The sequence below is a fragment of the Cololabis saira genome, chromosome 15 (assembly GCF_033807715.1).
Source record: "Cololabis saira isolate AMF1-May2022 chromosome 15, fColSai1.1, whole genome shotgun sequence".
Classification (NCBI taxonomy): domain Eukaryota; kingdom Metazoa; phylum Chordata; class Actinopteri; order Beloniformes; family Belonidae; genus Cololabis; species Cololabis saira.
This window is the reverse complement of record NC_084601.1, coordinates 27,209,263-27,230,622: the sequence shown is the minus strand read 5'-3', so window position 1 is coordinate 27,230,622 and position 21,360 is coordinate 27,209,263. Positions and strand designations below refer to the sequence as shown.

At 47.9% G+C, this 21,360-nt stretch overlaps 1 protein-coding gene, 1 long non-coding RNA gene and 3 other non-coding genes across 9 annotated transcripts in view; 4 read left to right on the top strand and 1 right to left on the bottom strand.

Moving 5' to 3' along the window:
* Window positions 1-1,826: 1,826 nt before the first annotated feature.
* LOC133460573 (uncharacterized) overlaps window positions 1,827-21,360 on the top strand; it is a 43,700-nt gene continuing 24,166 nt past the window's right edge. The window contains exons 1-6 of one of the 3 annotated variants that reach the window (XR_009784134.1): window positions 1,837-1,992; window positions 2,218-2,270; window positions 2,446-2,498; window positions 2,668-2,714; window positions 2,948-3,014; window positions 3,190-3,548. This is a non-coding gene — a long non-coding RNA (uncharacterized LOC133460573). Of the gene's footprint in view, window positions 1,993-2,217; window positions 2,271-2,445; window positions 2,499-2,667; window positions 3,015-3,189; window positions 3,549-21,360 lie in introns of those variants that run through there. The other 2 variants (XR_009784132.1, XR_009784133.1) reach the window with 2 other exon arrangements.
* Window positions 2,019-2,154, top strand: LOC133461649 (small nucleolar RNA SNORA16B/SNORA16A family). The gene has a single exon (XR_009784207.1). It is a non-coding gene; the product is annotated as a small nucleolar RNA SNORA16B/SNORA16A family (small nucleolar RNA).
* Window positions 2,751-2,881, top strand: LOC133461658 (small nucleolar RNA SNORA44). Its single transcript, XR_009784216.1, has one exon. It is a non-coding gene; the product is annotated as a small nucleolar RNA SNORA44 (small nucleolar RNA).
* Window positions 3,051-3,122, top strand: LOC133461673 (small nucleolar RNA SNORD99). Its single transcript, XR_009784231.1, has one exon. It is a non-coding gene; the product is annotated as a small nucleolar RNA SNORD99 (small nucleolar RNA).
* LOC133460563 (CTP synthase 1) overlaps window positions 3,546-21,360 on the bottom strand; it is a 33,963-nt gene continuing 16,148 nt past the window's right edge. For all 3 annotated transcript variants that reach the window (XM_061741199.1, XM_061741200.1, XM_061741198.1), the window contains 14 exons: window positions 18,869-18,985; window positions 18,692-18,775; window positions 15,408-15,488; window positions 15,179-15,330; window positions 14,906-15,038; window positions 7,513-7,601; window positions 7,332-7,426; window positions 7,177-7,239; window positions 6,704-6,747; window positions 6,526-6,622; window positions 6,394-6,449; window positions 6,219-6,315; window positions 5,044-5,188; window positions 3,546-3,742 (listed from right to left, as the gene is read on the bottom strand). In XM_061741199.1, coding sequence (XP_061597183.1) covers window positions 3,685-3,742; window positions 5,044-5,188; window positions 6,219-6,315; window positions 6,394-6,449; window positions 6,526-6,622; window positions 6,704-6,747; window positions 7,177-7,239; window positions 7,332-7,426; window positions 7,513-7,601; window positions 14,906-15,038; window positions 15,179-15,330; window positions 15,408-15,488; window positions 18,692-18,775; window positions 18,869-18,985 — 1,311 coding nt within the window. In that variant the 3' untranslated portion in view covers window positions 3,546-3,684. The remainder of the gene's footprint in view (window positions 3,743-5,043; window positions 5,189-6,218; window positions 6,316-6,393; window positions 6,450-6,525; window positions 6,623-6,703; window positions 6,748-7,176; window positions 7,240-7,331; window positions 7,427-7,512; window positions 7,602-14,905; window positions 15,039-15,178; window positions 15,331-15,407; window positions 15,489-18,691; window positions 18,776-18,868; window positions 18,986-21,360) is intronic.

The window sequence follows — 21,360 nt, the reverse complement described above, 5'->3', positions numbered from 1 at the left end:
AATGCAACATAAATAACAATAATCAAAACAAATAAATAAATGAAAGAAATGAAAAGAAAATTAAGGTAAGGGGGAGGGATCAGTCGGTGGGTAGAGTCTTCAACGAGTTAAAGTAATCCACGAAAGAATGCCATTTACGAACAAATTTAGCTGAGTTGCCCTTTACTGAATATATCACCTTTTCAAATTTTAGAAAAAACATAACATCACTAAGCCAAAGAGACAGCGACTTGGGGGATTTCCATGAGAGTAGGATACGACGTCTAGCTAAAAGAGACGTGAAAGCCAAAACTTCTGACTGTACGGAGCTGATATGTGAGGAGTCAACCGAGAGTCCGAATATTGCTAAGAGAGGGGCCATAACAACATTTTTCACCAGAACTTTAGACATGATCACAGAATAGTCACTCCAAAATTTCTGTAACAGGAGGGGATGATTTTGACCGTTTTTATTTCAGGGGGGATGCCATCCCCCCTCATACACCCTCAACTCGAGTACTGGATACAAGGTACACATCTGGACTATGGAAACATTGGAATAGATGTTTGCATGTATTTTAATGCGTGACCTGTAATTTTTATGTATTTTATATGGGACCTTTTGAGTCTGTAATAAAGTATTCATTCATGCATATATCCCATCATGCAAGCGGGTAGACCACGTGGGCTGCTCGGACCAATGAGCGAGCGGCTGAGAGACCTCGCTGGTATAAAAGCGCTGGCGCAGCCTCGCCCTGCCTCTTCCACTGCAGCTCTCCCACACGAGAACATCTTCCAAGCTTCACCAAAGACACGGTGAGTATTTAGGGCTTGGAATTGTGTAGACCGATTTAACTTAGATATTAAGAAGAACTTTAGTACTTTCAACGCTAAAGAGGTTGATGTTTATGGATGTTATTTGTAATTCAATCGTGGCTATTCAAAGGACATACCAGGCCACGCCAGGGTGGCTAATATAGTCGTTTAATGTTGCCTGCATGCTCCTGCGGCAATTGAATCACTTGCTTTACGCGTAGCCAGCCATTGCGGATGTTATTTAATTTTAAAATCGGGGTTAAACGAAATAAAAGCCCAGTTAAAGTACGGCGCGACGGTAGCTACGATGCTAATGCATCTGACCCACGTGGACGACGCTGAAGTTAGCTTATGATTCCAGTGAAGTTGGCTTCTGATTTGGGAGAGTGGAAGCTCCTCCAAATAACTTGCTAGAAACCGGATCTGAGTTAAAGAATCTAAATGAATTATACCCGTGAAAGCTGTAGGGGACCCCCTTTCCCTCTTAAATCCTATTACATTAAATAACCTTAATGAAAATGGGACTATTGAGACGATGAAACTGTCCCACCGTTATTAACATTATCTTAGTATTACCACAGAAATACTAATTCATGCTGCTGTGAATTAATTACTCTTTAGATTACATTTTTGGTGCTAAGGAATCCTTAATTGGTTTGGGATTAGAGCTTCTACAGATAATATCCTTTATTTATGTGCCTTTCTGACACTCAAGGTCAATGTACAGGTTAAATCGGGTACGAAAATGATATGATGAAGATAAATTAAAAGCAGAAACAATGACTATACTTTAATGCAGGGACAAATGGGCTTTCCGCCTATCAGATGAAGCAAAGCCTGAAAAGATTAGTTTTTTTTTATTTGAAGTGTGGAAGCCCATCACCTATTTCAGCAACAAAATATTAAAATGTTTTGAGGGAGGAAAATATGTTACCGGATATTAGATTTTTCAAAGTTTTGCAGGGCATTGCGGGCAGTTTCTAATGTTGGCAAAGCTTCAGCCAGGGAACTCGGTGTTTTTTTCTCAACAGCTACAACAGCATTCTGCTCCTCAATCTCTTTAGCTTTATCTTCAGCCAGAGTCTTTTTCTCCTCAGCTACACTGATGTTTACTGATCATACTTGTGTCCTCTCCAGGGTCAGCTGGAGATGACTAACAGATCCAGCCTCAGCAGCCAACATCTGCACAGGATGCAGGTACGTGTGAACCCTTGCTGTGACGATCAGGCTCCCATCGAAGCCACCCATGCTCTCGTGTAGCTCCGGGTGGTCAACAGGAAGCCGAGATTAAAACTTTCACCGACGGTCGCTGTTCAGTTCCAAATAACTGCTACAGCAACATTTTGGGGAAGGACACTTCTATCTATAATCATCTATTCTTTATTGCAGTGTGTGACATTTGCATGTTTTGTCTTCCTGTAGGTTTTCCGTAATGTGACACATGCTGAAGTGGATTATAAAAGTAACACAAACAGGTAAATATTTTAACTATGTGCAGACTTTCCAGTTACGGCTGTGATGACAAAACTTGCCCTCACTGAGTTTAGGCTTGATTGATACAATTTGTACACCTGAGCCATGTTAACTAGTACTTTTTGAATCTATTCTTTATTGCAGTGTGTGACATTTGCATGTTTTGTCTTCCTGTAGGTTTTCCGTAATGTGACACATGCTGAAGTGGATTATAAAAGTAACACAAACAGGTAAATATTTTAACAATATGGGCAGACTTTCCAGTTACGGCTGTGATGACAGAACTTGCCCTCACTGAGTTTAGGCTTGATTGATTCATTTTGTACACCTGAGCCATGTTAACTAGTACTTTTTAGATTTTAACTTGTTTACAAACGTTAACAAAGCCTCTCTGTTTAGGTGATAAAGCTGAGCTGATGGCCCGCTGGATGAATCCTGCTCTGAAGGTAACTTTCCTCTTGGCCAGATCTGGAGTACCTTTACAGCATGCTATCCTAAGGACCCGGGCTTCTGTGTAGCTCACGGTTCTCCAAGTGCATGCAAGAACATGGGGTGGTCTTTGACTGCTGTGGTCTGTATTTACCACCAGCAGCCACTCAACTGTCCAACAAGTGATCTGTTAGATGGAAAGTTGTACACATCTAAAACACCATGTTTAATGTAGTCTGTTTTGTTCTAGGGATCAACCCTCACCTGACCTCGGCTGTGGCTGAGCGTGTGGATGCTACTGCTACAGGCTCTTGGAGGTAGGTTCACATGCAGAACTCCTGCAGATTACTTGCTCTGATCTGTGATGATTCATAAAACAAGAGGACTGTTGGATGAAGCTTGCGGATATGGGACTGAGATCAGGCTGTCTTAGGAATGTTCTCAAGAGTATCTGCTGCTTTTGGCTAACTTTTTTTCTATTTTTCCCACCAGGTCCAGCACGATGGTGAAAGAAGCGTCCTCCACTCCAACCTGTGAAGGACTTGTGGAAGTCAAAATGATGGTCCAGGCCATCTTCAGGAATTCTTGGCATAACTTCAGTGGGCAAGCCTCAAATCTGGCAGCACTGCATCCCATAATGTACTAATGCATGATCTTAACAATTGGCAGTGTCCAGTAAAGCCATACCTGGCTGGTGTCCATAAGACTGAGTTGTAGTTGAAACTGAAAAGCTGAATTCACATTTTGGCATAAATGGTCTAAGAGAATCTGTTAAATTTTTTTTTTTTTTCTGATAATTTCCCTTTACTGGGCAGAGTCCTTTTCTGAATGTAATAAACACTCAACAATCACTTTTGCACTTTATTCATTTACAATACTTTAAAACAGTTTACACATGCTCACGTCTATAAAAGTAACTGCAACACTAAAGATGTTCTCGGGAGACTGCGGAAGGGACTTCCGGGTCGTTTGCAGTGGAACTCTGTTCTAGTTGGATACTTCGGAGTCCGGGGTGCTGCTGCCGCTGCGCTCGCTGTACATGTCCCTGTAGAAAACATGTTTTAGTGTACATGCACTAGTACCATGCTGTTACTGCATGAAAACACTTGTACTGGCTAGACCGCATTGGATGTTGAACTTGCATGAATGCAACTATGACTAGAGCAAGAAGCCATGAGATCTAAATTTTGAACTGGATAAAAGCAGCACAGAGCTTCATTTCACCTGGCTAAGAGCAGCAGAATGTCCTGTGACCAGCATGGTTTTCAAAACCTTTAGATCAGTTCAGATGTGATATTGCTGGGGGGTTTTCCATTAAAGGGGCCATTTAAACCCTTAAATGTTCTCCCAGAATTCCGTCAAAGAAAACATAACTGGTAAACTTGTATTTCCAAATTGGAGTGGAAAAACAATGCGTTCAGCTTAGACTGAACACTAATAGTGGGTTAACCTAGTTTAGTCCTCGGTAGGGAAACCTGTTTGCTCCCAACCAAAAAGTTTATAACATGATCACCAGTTTAAGAGTGTATTTCAAAAACTAATTTAAACAAACTCATTTGAAATTGGGTTTTGAAACATTCTTTTGCTATGTAATTTTTTTTTTATATAGCATTTCAGTTGGAAGCAGCTGCAAAGGCTCATGGGCAGTTGTACCTGTTTGGGTTGGTACCATGAAAGCTGAGGGCTGTTTTATGGACACTTCTCCATTGTTACTAGTACCATGTATTATGAGTTGGTATGATTTAAAAAAAATCAGTTCTGAAAACTTGGATTGTAGAGAAGGGCTTTTGCAGGTGGATGGGCATTTTTTTTTTTTTAATGGAAAAACACTTTGTGATAGAAAAACCACAGTATGAATAACTACACACATTCCTGCTGCTCCTCCATGCTGTTTCTATCAGTGCGTTTACATGGGAAGTTTAATTCTTATTCACAATGAGTAAAAATTACCATGTAAACACCTAATTCCGAATTAAATTTAAATCCGAATAGGATAATTCCGCGATCATGTAGACACACATTCCACTTTAAATTAATTCCGGAATTAAAAAACATGCAACCGTGGCCAGTGTGTCACTGGCTTTCTAAATCCAGAACAGCTACATAGAGACCTACAACTCATGAAGCAAATCTGGAACTACGTTGTGGTTTTTCCAAATACTTTGTTTATTTACATTGACCTGCAACAGCTGCATTTAGAAACCGGAGTGTGCAGCACATCAGAAGTCTTCAGTCTCCAGGGTCAGACTGGCCAGGTACTGTGGAGGCCAGGCATCGCTGGGAGAAGGTTTTACCTTTCAAAAAGTAAATGGACTAATGAGGCCTGAGAAAAGGCCATCCAGTTACCGTGAAGACAAGCGGCATCCCTTCAGTAAGTAGCTCTGCAGCTTCCCTGCAGCAGCCAGGAGCAAACCGAGATAAGGAGGCGAAGGCTTGATGGGACGAGAGGTGAACTCAGGGTGGTACTGCACTCCCACAAAGTACTGGTGATCTGAAAACAAGATTTATGGAGAGTGTAAAGGACCTGATGATATTTAACCTCCCAAGATCCGGCATACACGTACGATATCACACAATGTGTTGTCTTCGTTAGAATATTTAATTCCTTAAAAGGAGATTGAGGCAGGATTTATGAAAAAAATGTATACGTTTTAAGTTTTCTTCTAGTAATAATGTCAGATGAAGCATTCCAAACCAAAAAGAATGAGCCCTCTAGCGCAGTGGTTCTCAAAAGGGGGTACGCGTACCCCTCGGGGTACGTGAAGGCACCCCAGGGGGTACGTGAAATTTTAAAATATACATATATTTAAAAAGTAGCATCCATGCAAAAATCCTTTAAAAATAAATATTTCATAAATAATTGAGGAAAATATAAGTCTAAATTCATAAAATGAATTCTATCTTCAGGAGTAGGCTATTCAACTTATTATCCTAAAACTTAGTATCCCCCACACCAGGATGGTTCCACCTAACCTGTCAAATGCCACCTGGCTTCACCTGTCAATCACTTGGGCCAACGATGGAGTCGTGGTTGAAGCATAGCAGCAATATTTTTATGTTTAATAAATCAGTTACTGATGGCAGAGTGCTCTGTTTTAGGTCTTTTTTTTACAACCAAAAGTGCTTTGCGCTGGTTAGGGGGTACTTGGCTGAAAAAATATTTCACAGGGCGTACATCACTGAAAAAAGGTTGAGGACCACTGCTCTAGCGTATCTCTCCTTTGCCTTGAACAGGCTGTGTGCTGCAAAATGTGCTGCAATTCTGGGCCCGAATTTTCCGCGCTGTCCTACGGATGTGACGTCAAATGACGCTGCATGCGCGTTTTCCCCGTTCTCCCGTGCCGGCTTCGCAGTTGGCTGCAGTACCCCCGACGGTCGTCTTGGCGCTAATGAGTCTCATTTCTTATTCTTGCCTCAAGCTCCTTTAACTGGGATCCAAAGCAACAAAAGGAAAAAAAAAAATGGCACTGGGTCTCAGGAGGTTCAAACAGTAAATGTAGTTCAGGTGTAGGTTTCTTTACCATCCAGCTCTATAACCTCCATCCTCTCTCCTTCCACATCCTGACCTACGAAGTGAAAGCCTTTGTCTTCAAAGGGGCTCCTCAGCTCAGGATTGACCTTTGTAAAGATATGCAGAATTATTTAGAAAAATCTGAATAAAGAAAGCTCAATGATGGCATGAGAAGTCAACATTACCTCAAAGCGATGTCTGTGCCTCTCTTCCACATACTCTGCATCTCCATAAAGTTTGCCTGGAACACAGAACATCTGTGAGAGCAGGACACAACATCCACCGCTGCTCCCAGCTAACCTGAATCACGGTCTTACGCAGGACACTGCTGCTGCTTTTAAACAGGGTCCGTCTCTTCCCCAGCCTCATGGTGCCACCCATCTGACCGGGGTTGTGTTCTGGCATGTCAATCACCTGGGATCGTGAAATCAGAAGGTATGAATCAACAATTGTGCAGGCTATGCAGGAATAATAGCATCATGTTTGGAAACGTACCACAGGATGCTTCGTCTCTGGGTTGAACTCAGTGGAGTTGGCATCTAGGAGGGAAAACGTACACAAGTTACCCCGGGATTGATCACGGCTCATTCATGACAGTTAAACTGTACAAAAACAATGATAACAACGTCAGATTTACCATTTACCTACAACCGACACCCTACAGCACAAGACATGCAAACTATTAACATAAAAGAAAATTAAAATTGTTAGTAAAAAAACATCTCTTGAATAGATACATATAAAACTTGTTTCATCACGCGCACGCACGGACGCGCGCACGCACAGACGCACGCACGGACGCAGCCGCTTAGAACCTCGGCAGAGTAGATGCAGAAAAAGTATCTACTTGGCATGTTAGACCCCTAGTGGAAAAGCGCAAAGCCGAGGCAAGTCGAGTCGGGCTGAGTAGGTACTAGTATAAAAGCGCCATTAGTGAATGTAGCTCAGCTCAGGAGCATAAGCGTTACCTGTCCAGCCGAGCTCGTTCCTGGCAAACTCACACACCGCCAGCTGCATCCCCAGACACACCCCTGTGGAAATACAAGCCCGTCATGTTAACCTCAGCTACGGCTGGTGTACAGCAGCATAAAAACCAACAACGGGTCAGGAAGAGCTCCTCTACCTAAGAAAGGCTTGTTCTGTTTTCTGGCCCAGTTGATGGCAAGAATCTTTCCCTCAGTTCCTCTCACACCAAAACCTCCTGGAACCAGGACGCCGCTGTGGACAGAAGGTGATGAAAGTGGCTCTGTTAGCGCCCACATAGGACTGCTCACTAAAACATCCTCCTTGTGTGCAGAACTCACTGGGAGCTGCAGAGTTTCTGCCACGCCTCGTGGTATTTCACCGGCTCCTCCAGCTCAGCGCTCCCCTCCAGATGCGTTGAATCTATGTACTGAGAGAAAGGCTTTGTGAAGACGGTGGAGTTATGGCAAAATGATGGCATACATGACGTACTTGACTTGAAAACATTCACTGAACCTTTTGCTCTTCTTGAGAAATGAATACATCAGGAAAGTGTATCTTTGTGGTCTGACACAGAGGTTCGGTTTCGTCTGGGTCTGTGCTGTGACCACATTACAACAGCTCTTCAGGATGTCTGAGCTGAAACTAACCAGTAAAATCAAGTGGTTTGTTCCCCGTTTTGGTGGGTTTGGATGATGCGTTGTGAAGGGTGTTGTAAAGCACAGTGCGGTCACTAGAGGACAGCAGAAGCAGGACTTGTGAAAAATAGTTCAGGATATAGATTAGGGATGGGCACAGAGCCGGACCGTGGCATAGGCGGTATAGGCAAATGCTAAGGCCATCCAGGGGGCGCCACAAATGGGGGAAGAAAAAAATTAACTTCCACTATTCTTAAAACTAGTTGGTATCATGTGTTAATATGAAGATAATGAGCCCACATTAATTTAACTGAATAGCAAAGCCTATTAAATAGGAATAATAATAATAATAATGATAATAATGACGCCCCCCCCTGAATTTTTCAATCACGTGAATTTCTTATCGATCAAAGTCTGGTCTTCATCGTTGATGAAGGAAATGTCATCGAATGCCGATCCCTAGTATAGATAGTATTTGTGTTTGTCACAAAATGCAAACACATAAATAAAACCGAGACTGTTGGAATAGTGAGAGAATTGGTGTTCTATTTCGTCCCTACTGACCGCCAGGCGGTGCTGTAAGCACTGGATATCTTCCCTCGCGCATGCGCATGTCGAGTACAATACCAACAATGTCACGTCACCCGTGACCCCTGCATGACCCCCGGAAGGGTATATCTTCCGGCGTCAGCATGGGATCGACTCCTTATTCTTCTCGCATCGCGCGTCTGAAGTACAGGACGGAAATAGGAGCTTTGTGAAGCTTCTTCCTTTCCTCCCTAAAAAACCGCCGGCCTCGGTGCAGCTTCGTGCCATTCAGGTAGGAGTAACGATTTTTTTTCGTCCTCCGAGAGGCTGTGGCCGGCACGGTATTGATGGTGTCGGGTTGCGGCGGCGTCTCCCCGCCCCGCCCCCCTGCGCGGCTGACAGAAGGTAAGCTGTCAGCTGCACCTGACACCTGATCACAATCTGCGCAGGGAGACAGCGTTTCGCTTCCTCTCCCACTTTATTAATGTGACAACATTATTTTTTCCTTGCAGATTATTTTTTTCTTTTGAAAAAAAAAAAAAAAAAGGAAAAAAAGAAGACAGGAAAAGAAGAGCGCCTTTTTGGCCTGTTTTGCGGCCGTGGTGACGGCAGCGTGTCCGCTCCCTCTCCCACCGGCTCGTTCATGGTGACGGCAGCATTCGCTCCCTCTCCCTCTTATTGATGTGACATTATTTTTCCTTGCAGTTATTTTTTTCTTTGAAAAAAGGAAAGAAACAAGAGAGGATTGTTCTCTTCTTTTGAGTAAAGACGCCTTTTTCTGCCTTTTCTCATAGCCGTGGTGACGGCAGCGTGGCCCTCCCCTCTCCCGCCGGCATATTGGCGGTGACGGCAGCGTGCTCGCTGTGGTGACGGCAGAGTTTCCGCTCCCCTCTCCCACTGACACACCCGTGTTGACGGTAGCGTGGCCCTCCCCTCTCCCGCCTGCATATTGGCGGTGACGGCAGCGTGCTCGCTGTGGTGACGGCAGCGTTTCCGCTCCCCTCTCCCACTGACACCTACGTGGTGATGGCGGCGCGTCCGTTCCCCTCTCCCACCGGCACATCCGTGGTGACGGCAGCGTGACCGCTCCCCTCTCCCACCGACACATTTGTGTGGACGGCAGCGTGACCGCTCCCACCGACACATTCGTGTGGACGCCAGCGTGTCCGCTCGTCTCTCCTACCAGCACATCTGTGCTGACGGAAGCGTGGCCCTCCCCTCTCCCGCCTGCATATTGGCGGTGATGGCAGCGTGCTCGCTGTGGTGACGGCAGCGTTTCCGCTCCCCTCTCCCACCGGCACATCCGTGGTGACGGCAGCGTGACCGCTCCCACCGACACATTCGTGTGAACGGCAGCGTGTCCGCTCCTCTCTCCTGCCAGCACATCCGTGGCGACGGCAGCGTGTCCGCTCCCTCTCCCACCGGTCGCTGTGATGGAGCGTTCATGCCCAGGGTGCATGGCCGCCCTGGACCCTGCCGATGACCAGGACCTCTGCGTGTCGTGCCTCGGCCCTGAGCAGCCGGGGCCGTCGGCCAGCCTCCCCTCATCTCAGCCGGGGTCTTCTCTGAAGCGATCGGCAAAGAGAGTGGTGGGGGCCCCCAAACGACGGCGGATGACGAGCCAGCTCTTCTCGAAGGTAGATCGCTTGGCTGCCGACATGGAGCAGATGAAGGCGCCCCTCCTCAATCTGCAACCTGGTACTGGCCAGGTGGAACCTGCCATGCCAGAGTTTGCTCTGGGGTCGCCACCGCCGCTGCCGGAGGACGCCATCTCCATTGCAGCCTCGGCGAGCCACTTCAACGTGTCATCAGGGGACCCGGCCTCACAGCGCTCGGGGTTCTCCTCGCACTCATCTGCCCAGAGCTCTCGGGAGGGGACGGTTTGTTCCTCCGTGCAGAGCATTATCCGCACTGCCCTGGCACACTTGCAGCCGGATGCACCGCGTGCGGAGGTGGCCTCTAGCGCCTTCCACAGGCGCAATCCTTCTCCGGTGGAATTCACATTCCGTCTTCGTCTGATTTTTTTGAGGGAGCTGCACTCATGCTGGAGAGATGTCACAGCCGGCTGATGACCGTGCTCTGACGGCGATGGAGGACGCTGCTGTGGCTGGTCTCCACCACATGCCCCCCCCATCGAGCCCTCCATTGCAGCACTGATAGTGGCTCCTGATGAGGCTCTGAAGCCAGATCCCAAGTGCCCCTCTACCCAGAGTAGGGTTACTGATGGGCATATTTGTAAGGCTTATGAAACAGCGGCACGCATCGGCCGGCTGGGGAACACCCTTTTTCATCTGCTACTGGCTCTCTCCACCTCCCTGCAGGATGCACAGGTGGATGATTCCACACAGGACATGTGTGACATATCCCTACAGGCTTTTGCCTCCCAAACGAGGGAACTGGGGCGGCTGATGTCCACCCTGGTGCACACGCGCCGTCATGTCTGACTGGCGCAGTCACCCCTGATGGAGACTGCTCGTAGGGTTCTTCGTCAGGCACCGGCAGAACCGGGGGAGCTTTTTGGGGCAACTGCCCTGGAAGCTCTGAACCGCACCGCCCTGGCCGATGAGACCAGGCAGCGGCTGGTGTACCTTCACAGGGGTGCGGCCGCTTCCTGTACACCGGGAGGCCCTTCACCGGCCCCCGGGCCTCGCCCCCGGCCGCCTGCCCACGGCGGCCGGCGCGGCTTTCAGCGGTCTGTGAGTCAGCCTGCTGGTGACTTTCGCCCCCCTGTGCGCGGACCGTCCCACCAGCGTCGGGGCGTTGATCCCGACCGTCGCCCCCCGGGACGTCCAGAGCCCGGGGGAGACGGCGCTAAGGCCACGGAGCCGGTCGTCAGCTACTTTTCCGGCAGCAGCTCGGTTACTGGGCTGCCTGCTCATTGGGGCCCGGGTGGTTTCCACCCTAGCCCAGGGGTACGTATTGCAGTTCCGACACCGGCCTCCTACCTCCGGCCGGGTTGAGATGACCATCGTCAGAGACCCGGCAAACATTCTGGCTCGGGCTCAGGTGTTGCCCGCCCTACTGGCCAAGAGCGCCATCATGCCGGTGGATCCCCCGCCGCGGCCTGGGGGTTCTACTTGAGCTACTTTCTCGTCAGCAAGAGAGACGACGGACGTCGTCCCATCTTGGACTTGAGGGACCTCGACGAATACATGAAGGTCCTGCCCTTCCGGAGGCTTGACCACAGCAGATGCTCTGCGTTGGTCAGGAGGAAGTGGTTTGCAACTGTGGACCTACAGGGCGCTTGTTTCACGTGCCGGTCGCGGCACGTCACCGGTGGTTCCGGGGGCTCGCCTACCGGGGCCACCGTTGTCGGTTCAGGGTGCTCCTGTGCGGGCTCTCCCTGTCACCGAGGATTTTTTTCACCAGGTGCATGGTGGCAACCCTTGCCCCTCTTATACATTTGGGCCTGCTGTCGCTACGCCCCCTGCAATGTGGCTGGACAGCCTCGCCTGGATGCCAAGGGGCACGGCCTTCGGGCGATGTTCCTGCCTGGAGACAGGAACCGGGTGACGGACTTCCTCTCCCGGCGCAAGCCGCCTTTGCAGAGGGTCCTCCAGAGGGCTCACGGGCTCCTCTTGGTGGCCCCCTTCCGACCGGGGAAACATAGTTTCTACTGCTGCGGAGGCTCTGCTGCGACACAACATGACGCCCCCCAGAGGGACCGTCTTTTCCAGCCGGGGATTCAGGTTTTGCACTGCGGCGCCCGATCCATTGTTGTCAAGCTGTCCTGAACACGTCAGGGCTGGCATCTCGAATGCCCATGTGCCTCCCACCCGCCTCTGGTATGAGTGCGAGTGGGGGAGATTCTCTGCCTGGTGTGCAGACGGGGCAGAGGACCCTGTTCTTTGCCCCGTGGCCACGATCCTGGGGTTCCTTTCGGTCCCTCCTGGATGGTGGCCATGCTCAGTCCACTTTAAGGGTGTATGTGGCGGTCATTTCGTCGCAACATGCCCTGGTTGAGAAAGCCACTGTGGGGTGCCACCGGCTGGTTTCTCTCTCTCAGGGGGGGGTCTGAGGCTGCGCCCCCCCCGAGGAGCCCAAAGGCCCCAGTTTTCGATTCCATTCGATTTTATTTATATAGCGTCTAATACAACAGATGTTGTCTCTAGACGCTTTCCAGAGAACCAGAACATAAACATGAATATAAACCCCCGAGCAGTGTGGGACCTGCCCATGGTGCTAGGTGCCCTCTCTTCTCCACCCTTTTGGGCCCTTGGCCCGGGTGGGCCTGAAGTGGCTCTCTATGGAGATAGCTTTTCTCCTCGCCATGACATCGGCGAGTCGATGAGTTACATGCCCTGTCAGTCAGCTCAGGGGCTACGTTGTGGCCGAACGTGGCGTTCCTGCCCTAGGTCCTGCAGAGAGTGGGCCAAGCCCTTTGTGCCCCGTACGGGCCCTTGCTGCTTATGTTACCGCGCCTGTGCGACGGTCGGAGCAGCTTGTTCTCTGCCATGGTGGCCCCAACAGGGGGCGTGCTGTTTCTGGACAGCGCCGTCCCACTGGGTGGTGGACACCGTCGAGCGCGCCCACAGGGCCAGTGGCCGCCCCTTACCAGTGGGGGTGAGGTGCCACTCGACCAGAAGCGTTGCAGCTTCTTGGCTGCCCTGCAGGGGGTGCCTCTGGAGGACATCTGCACCGCGACTTCATGGACGTCGCCAGACACGTTCTCCAGATTTTACCGGATCAATGTTGCCACTCCCCAACCATTGGGCGTGGTTCTACTCCCGGGTCCTTCTGCCCCTGGTCAGTGAGGTAAGTGACCGGGATCCTACGTGACATTGTTGGTATTCGTCATCCAGTGCTTACAGCACCGCCTGGCGGTCAGTAGGGACGAAATAGAACGAAAGTTACGCCTGTAACTACGGTTCTATGAGTCCCGGATGACCGCCAGGCCTGCCGGTCACTCCGAATCCTCGTGCTCTCGCGAGAAGATTCTAGGAGTCGATCCCATGCTGACTCCGGAAGATATACCCTTCCGGGGGTCATGCAGGGGTCACGGGTGACGTGACATTGTTGGTATTGTACTCGACATGCGCATGCGCGAGGGAAGATATCCAGTGCTTACAGCACCGCCTGGCGGTCATCCGGGACTCATAGAACCGTAGTTACAGGCTTAACTTTCGTTTCTTCTCTACCTGCTTCCCCCTGTTCCGGCTCCCGGGGGTCTGCTGGAGTCTGTCCCAGCTATTCCAGGCCATAGACTGATGATCGACAGGGCAACACCGGGACAGCTCGGCAGTTCATCCCAGGGCATGTTTAGTATTATGTTACTAAATAAATAATTCAACGTGAACAGTAACCGACGGTGATGCAGAGGAGTTATGGAGCATGCCTCTCTCTCTAGTCCAAGTGTGGCTTCCTTCACTGTTATTCTGTAACGCCCCCCCCACCCGGCAACAAGCTGGCACATAGGGAATAACAGTTAACTTGAGACTGTCCATACAACGTCTGGAGTACAGTGAGCAGTACACACTAAATCGCTCCATACTGGTATTCCAGTCATCGTTAGTACTCACTAGTCCACCGAAAGAACCATTCATGGACGCTGCAGCATTCAGTCAGTTTAGGAAAGTGGATGTGGGCCACATGGCTGCTGGGACCGACCTGTGGTGTCCTGGCCCATTGCATCATGGGATCCAGTATGCAAAGTAGACCGGTCAGTTGCATTCTGCCGATTTTTCATCACATGGTCAAAACTGCCTCATGGTCGCTCTATGCATGATGTACATGTTACTAGGGGTGTAACGATACACTAATCTCACGATACAGTACGATACGATATTATAGCAGTATTTTTTTTAACAACCTGGAATGAGAACATATGACTGGAAAAAATTGTCTTTTATTTGAAAGACACAAAATACAAAACAATGCTGTACGTTTGCCCTATTGTTACAGTTTGTAATGCTTTATAACTGTTTAAGTTTTAAAGAGCAAGCCAGGCCAGTCAAAATATTTTGCCACAAACTGAATAGTTTCTCTTTTCCAGAAATGTAACAACTAAAATTAAATAAATAAATACAAGTAAATAAATAAACTATGAAAAGTCCCCAACTCAAAATGCAACATGACTGTTATTTATCTTCTGCCAGAGCTAAGAGCTTCAGCCACATGCTCCCAGCCTGAGGCCGTAAGGTGAACCCCGTTATCGTTTCATCCCGCTCCCACCTTTGGGGACGACACAATCTTTACATCCTAAAAAAGATTGACTTGTGCTCACCTTATAAGTAAAAGTTCAGAGCTCAACACCCCCCAAGAGTCCCGTGATTGAGACCGCAAAACGGTACTAGTTTCTTCTGAGTGTAGTAAGATTTTGGTCCGCGGGTCGAGGCGCGGTTGTCACGTGATCCCGCTGCACCAATAGAATGCGCCTTACTAGTAAACACAATATATTCATATTCATCCAATATCGCACTGCAGTTTGTCACCTCCACGACACGTATCGTGACGTTTTTGTATCGCAAAATTTCGTGGCACGATATATTGTTACACCCCTACATGTTACATTTAGGAAAAATAATATAAGTGCATTATACAGCTTTGAAAGCAGCCTCAGCGTACATACCTTGACCTCCAGCTTGTGACTGATGGCCAGCGCAGAGTGCTCCAGAGCCTTTATAACCGAGGCGTAGGAGTCGGAGAACTTGGTGTACTTCCCCACCAGAGCTATAGAGCAGTGCTCCAGCAGCCGGTCTGACCTTTGAGGACAACACGGCAATCAACATCTGACCTTCTCCAGGGTGCAAAAACACAGCATGACAAGAAAAAAACCCCACAGGGGCGTTTTGGCTCCAGTCAGATTTTGTAAATGTATCTTTGACCCCTCGTGATGACTCACCTGTCTGACATTTCCTTCCACTTTGTCAGCATTTTCCCGGGTTTGGCGTCGATGGGCATGTTGAGTCTCCTGCTCAGGTAGCTCACCACGCCCTGGTCCTCCAGCAGCAGAGGGACTCTGTAGATGGACGAGACGTCGTGCACACAGATGACCTGGAGCGAGAGACAGGTCAGCAGGTTAAGGGTTGGCCAGGGTTCTGCTTCATCAGAGCTCACGTACTTTACCTCACCTGTTCAGGTTCTACATGGCAGAACATGGAGATCTTTTCTTTGACAGAATTCTCCAGAGCAGAAGCGCAGCGGCACATAATCTGTAGACAAAGACGAGCAAATTACACTTTAATGAGCTCTTGTGGGAGAATGGCTCTTCAAAATGAGACAGACAAGTGAAACAGAACAGAGGACTAATTACAAGACTGGAAATCATTGGAGACGTACTGCATGTACTAGCAACTGGCTTGTCAATTTTCAGCAATTTTGGACTATTATCCAGCTGATTTCCCTGCAATCCAAAGAAAACTTCATGTCACTGCTTGACTGTTTTCTAACAGTTTCACAGCTAAACTTGTTGAACACTGAAAAATTCAGATGGTGATCACTGTTATTAGGGATGCCCCGATACCATTTTGTGGCAGGGTGGAGGAGCAGCCACTCAGCTGATTGGGCACAGGTGTGCCCAATCAGCCTCTCCACCCTGCCTGGCTTCATAAAGAGCGGCTGCACACCAGCAAGAGGGCTCTGCTGAAGGTTCTGCTGGTGCACGTGTGTCTGGTACCCCTTTTACACCAAGCTGGTTCCAGGGCTGGTTCTGGGCTAGAGCCAGACTTAGCACCAGTTCTTTGGTTTTACACAGCCTAAGCGCCGGCTCCTGGCTCTCAAAACGGGTGCTACGCCAGCCCCTTTGAGCTGCTGGGCCAGCTCAAAGAACCAGTTACGCTGGGGGCTGGGGGCGGGGTTACTGAACAACCAGAGCAGAGTAAACCCGGAAGAGCGCCGTTTTTAAACAACGTAGCGTTGAAGACGGTGGTTAAGTTAGTAGACTCTTTTATTATTACATCCATTTATTTAATAATGGATGTAAAACAGAAGCAGCAGTGGTCTACGGTACAATCCACCAACAGTAACGTCTGCGGGCTCCGTGCCGCCGATGCAGCGGCGCAGCCTCGCGTCCGAGCCCGCGGGGGAGCGTTCCAGCCCCGGGACGCTTGGACGCGAGGCTGCGGAGCCCGCCGATGCAGCGCAGCTCCATCCATTTATTTCATAAAAATTCCCGGCCCGCGGGGACGCCTCCCAGCCCGCCGTTCTGGTTCCGCCGCGTTAAGGCTGAATTATGCTTCTGCGTCAAAACGACGCCGTGTCTACGGCGTGTGGTTTTTGTACACGCAGAGGACACGCCGTCACATGCGCCGTCAGTGACGTGCACCTCCCGAAAATTGTAACTACGCGTCGAGGAGACGCCGACCACATGCAGACCGAGAGGGCTGTGATTGGTTCGTTTGAAAGCGAAGCATTTCCGGTTTCCGGTTTGAATCAGTAGTGAACTTCCAGGGCTTTTTTCTTCGTTTATATGTGATTTTTTTTGTTTTTGTTTTTTGCACAATAGTTGTCCTTATTTCTTTGATTTACTGTGACCGGAAAAAGTCGGATAAACCATTCAGAAAAAGATCGCTAACTAGTGGCCGCGGGGGGTACTGCACCGCGACCAAATGGAGAGACGGAGAACTCTGAACGATTCGTGACGGCGTCACGGGTGCGCCGTGTGCTCTGCGTGTGTGTGACGCAGAACCATACCCGCACCTTTACACCAACGCAGAGCCTACGGCGGAGCTCGTGAGGAGAGGAGATCCTGTCCCCCGGGGCTGCTGGCTTTCGAGTCAAATTTGTTAACAGGCCTTATTTGGATAAACTGAGCCCAGGTTGGGGATCTTAAAGGGTTACTTTACCTGAAAAAAATATTAAAACTTAATAAAGTGCCATATTAACAGGCTAGCGCTACAGCAGGAATTAAAACAGCTTTTAACTGTCGGCTTCCTCACATGGTGTGACGATCGACGCAGAGCCTACGGCGTAGGTTACGCGGCGACGGGCGCCGTACGCCGTACCCTATGCCGTAGGCTCTGCGTCGATTTAACGCGGAACCATAAATCAGCTCCGGAGCCCGCAGTCAGCCAGAAATTCCGAAATTTTCAGAGCAAATTTCTTAACAGGCGTTATTTGGATAAACTGAGCCCAGGTTGGGGATCTTAAAGGGTTACTTTACCTGAAAAAATATTAAAACTTAATAAAGTGCCATATTAACAGTGCTACAGCTGAAATTAAAACAGCTTTTGGCTCTCAGCTTCCTGATCAGGGTGGGGATGAAAACGAGGGGGAGTGGTGACGTGATGACGTGGCTCTCTGGCCAGCTCCTGGCCAGCACCAGCTGTGTAGAAGCAAACAGTTCTTACTTAGAACCAACCGCGAACCAGCTCTAGCACCAGCACTAGCACCAGCCCTGGAACCAGCTTGGTGTAAAAGGGGTATGGGTGGAAGAATAAAGGAGTTCCTGCACTAAACCCTGTGTCCTCTGTCCTGTCGGGTGACCCCCGTAGCACTAGCCTTGCTACACATTTTTTTCACGAGTACTTTGAGTATTTTAAATTGTGTACTTGCCGATACAGAGTACAGATACGATACTTCTACCACAAAAATAACTAGGCTAAAAATGCAATGAAAAATGCAAAGAATTGGAAGAGTAGAATAACTTAAACAAAAAATAATCTAGTCTCCACACTGGCACTGTTTTCACATTTAAGAAAATATCAGACATATTAACATATCAATGAAACATTATATCGCAGCTCAAGTGTGTCCAGAAGACGGTGAAATCCTTCGTCTTCTCCAGCAGACAGTAGCTGGTCATCCAGCGCTATATAACGCGTTAGAGCCTCCGTTATTTTAATGGCACGTGAGTCATCTCTTGCCATTGTCTGTCCCTTTTGCAGAACCTGAGCTAATGTTGGATGTTGTGGTCTTGCAGTAGCATTAGCAAACTCCGTATTCTCAGCTTTATGATGCGTCTTGAGGCGTTTTATCAAGTTGCTGGTATTAAACGACGTATTCTCCTTTCCTCCTCTTGACACCTTAGCAGCACGTAGCTTGCAGTCTGTCTTGCTTCTGTCGTCGTCCCTTATTTTGAAATATGTCCACACTGCTGACATCCCCCTGCATTAATTGTCGCTATCTTTCCTGAAACGGCGCTGCCAGTCTCACTCACGGGTATCACTCTCTTCTCATCACCACGCTGACTACAGCTCAACATCTCCCCCTAGAGTCACTAATCAGTAACAACAATGAAGTGGTATCGGTGCGTGGTATCGGAGAATTTTTGTGAGTACGAGTATATGAGAGCAGTATCGGCCCCGATACCGATACCAGTATCGAGGCATCCCTCGACGTGGCCAAAAAGTCAAACAGGAAAGTTGACGTGTGGGACTCCTAGTAGATCCGTGGGCTGCAGGAGCATCGGACTCACCAGGTCAGGAGAAAGGCCCAGCCCTCGGAGCTCCCTCACACTGTTCTGAGTGGGTTTGGTCTTCTGTTCTCCCGTCGCACTGGGCTGTAAACACACACACACACACATTCTGAATGTGGTGAAACAGCAGAAGTGTTTGTGTTGAAGCTGCTGAGGTGTAAAGTAGCACAGACTAACCTGTGGGATCAGACTGACATGGATGTTGCAGAAGTTCTCTCTCTTCACTTTAAACTGGAACTGCCTGAAGGCCTCGATGAAAGGCATACTCTCGATGTCTCCAACTGTTCCTCCAAGCTGCAAACATGTGTAAAACATTACCACTGTGAAATTGGAGTTATGCTTTGCCTTAATAGCAGTAATATTTGTATATAGTTGAAGCATTTGGGGAAATAAGTGAAGTCTGTAAAGTTTTGGCACCATCCAGTTGAGACATGGGGTGTCAAAATTTAGTACTGACGCAGGACTTCAAAAAAGGAAAGGTAGACTTGTTTACGACATAATGTTCATGCACCAGTTGGAGTCTGCTCTTCACGTTTTATTTTGAAAATCAATTATTTTAATTATTTATAATTATTAAATCAATATGCCATTCTTGTGTCACTTATACAGTGTCAGCTTTCAGCCACGCATGGGCTATGTGCAGTGTTGGGTGTAAAGCGTTACTGTAACGAGATTACATTCGCCAGTAACGCAGGAATGTACCGCGTTACAGTTGTAATTTGGGTAATCCCGTTATAGTTACTCTAAGACAAAAAAAATTACGTTACTTTTGTTACTTTAAGCTTTTCAGCTACATGTAGAACGGGCGAACAGAAAAGAAAATCAAACTTGCCTTTCATGCATCTTCAAGCGTTGGGCAACACTTGTTCTTAAGGCTGATTTATGGTTCCGCGTTAAATCGACGCAGTGTCTACGGCGTAGGGTACGCGGCGACGCACACCGTACGGTGCGCGTCGCCGCGTACCCTACGCCGTAAGTTCTGCGTTGGTGTAACGCAGAACCATAAATCAGCCTTTAACGTGATTTTACGTGATTTTACGTGATTTTACGGGACTTTACAAATACACATTTGTAAGGATCTGGGCACTGCAGTAATAAGGTTCCAACTACAGGACTGTCTCAGAAAATTAGAATATTGTGACAAAGTTCTTTATTTTCTGTTATGCAATTAAAAAAAACAAAAATGTCATACATTCTGGACTCATTAAAAATCAACTGAAATATTGCAAGCCTTTTATTATTTTAATATTGCTGATTATGGCTTACATTTTAAGATTAAGATTCCCAGAATATTCTAATTTTTTGAGATAGGATATTTGAGTTTTCTTAAGCTGTAAGCCATGATCAGCAATATTAAAATAATAAAAGGCTTGCAATATTTCAGTTGATTTGTAATGAATCCAGAATGTATAACATTTTTGTTTTTGTAATTGCATTACAGAAAATCACAATATTCTAATTTTCTGAGACAGTCCTGTATATGTTGTTCATTGGCAATCGAGTTATGGTGCAGCTCAGGTGATATTGCGGAGTAATCCAAAAGTAATGTAACTAGTAATGTAACTAGTTACTTTCAGCAACTAGTAATATGTAATAGATTACTTTTTTTGAGTAACTACCCCAACACTGGTTACGCGTTAATGCCATGGTTTGTAAAAAACAACAGTGTGAGCTGGCAGGAAGTCACGCACAAGAACCGCCTATTGAACCTTGCAGATTTTTTGAATAAAACAAAAAGCCATATCATCATATTTACTAGTGATGCACCGAATGTTCGGTAACCGAAATTGTTCGGCCAAAAATAGCAAAAAAACACTTCCGGTGTTCGGTGGAATAAGTGGGGAAAAAAAACGAACAATTAATAACAGCGTGTTTAGATGACGCGATCAAACAGCGAACAGCGTGGAGTGAGGGGCATGTGGTGTTAAATGCAACATGTCAGATCATTACTTGGATGTGGGGAAAATGAGAACGAGAAATGATCCAGGCTGAGTTGGATATGAACGCCGCTTGGTGATGGAGACGGTCACGGGACGCACAACGCAGGAGATAGAGGAGAGAGCAGAGAAAAGGGCCCGTACTACCGATGCGGTGCGCGTTAGAGCCCTGCGCAGGACTGTTTTCTTCATTACGCTCCCGCTGAATTTCTGACCATTACCGCCCACAACATGTGTGCTACACTCCCGCCCGCTCTCGCAGTGTTTATATCCACTCCCACCCGCTCCCGCAAAACTCTGAGAATTCATGCCCGCACAATAATAGAGATGCATTCATTTAGTGTCTTCTCCCGTCCCACAAGAGAAATGTCCTGGACATATCTACCGTATTTTCGCGACCATAAGGCGCACATTTTTTTTTTTTTTTTTTAATGTGCCGGGCTCCTTAAGAAACGGTGCGCCGTGTCTATTACCTGAATTACGGTAATGTGAGGCCGGCCACCATGAGAACGGTAAAAAGAGAAGGGGGCGGGTGAAGCTGAATGAGACCATCCACTGAGCTGTTTAAAGCGAAACAGAAGATGAAGACTTTTAAGGATTTGCTTGATGTGTAAAGTGAAATAAAATACAATACAACTAAGTTTTGCTCCGCTCTATTTAAATAAGCACACTTGGGTGTGTGTGTTCTGCAGCGCGCGTGTGTTTTGCATGTCGGTAAAGAGGATGCACCTG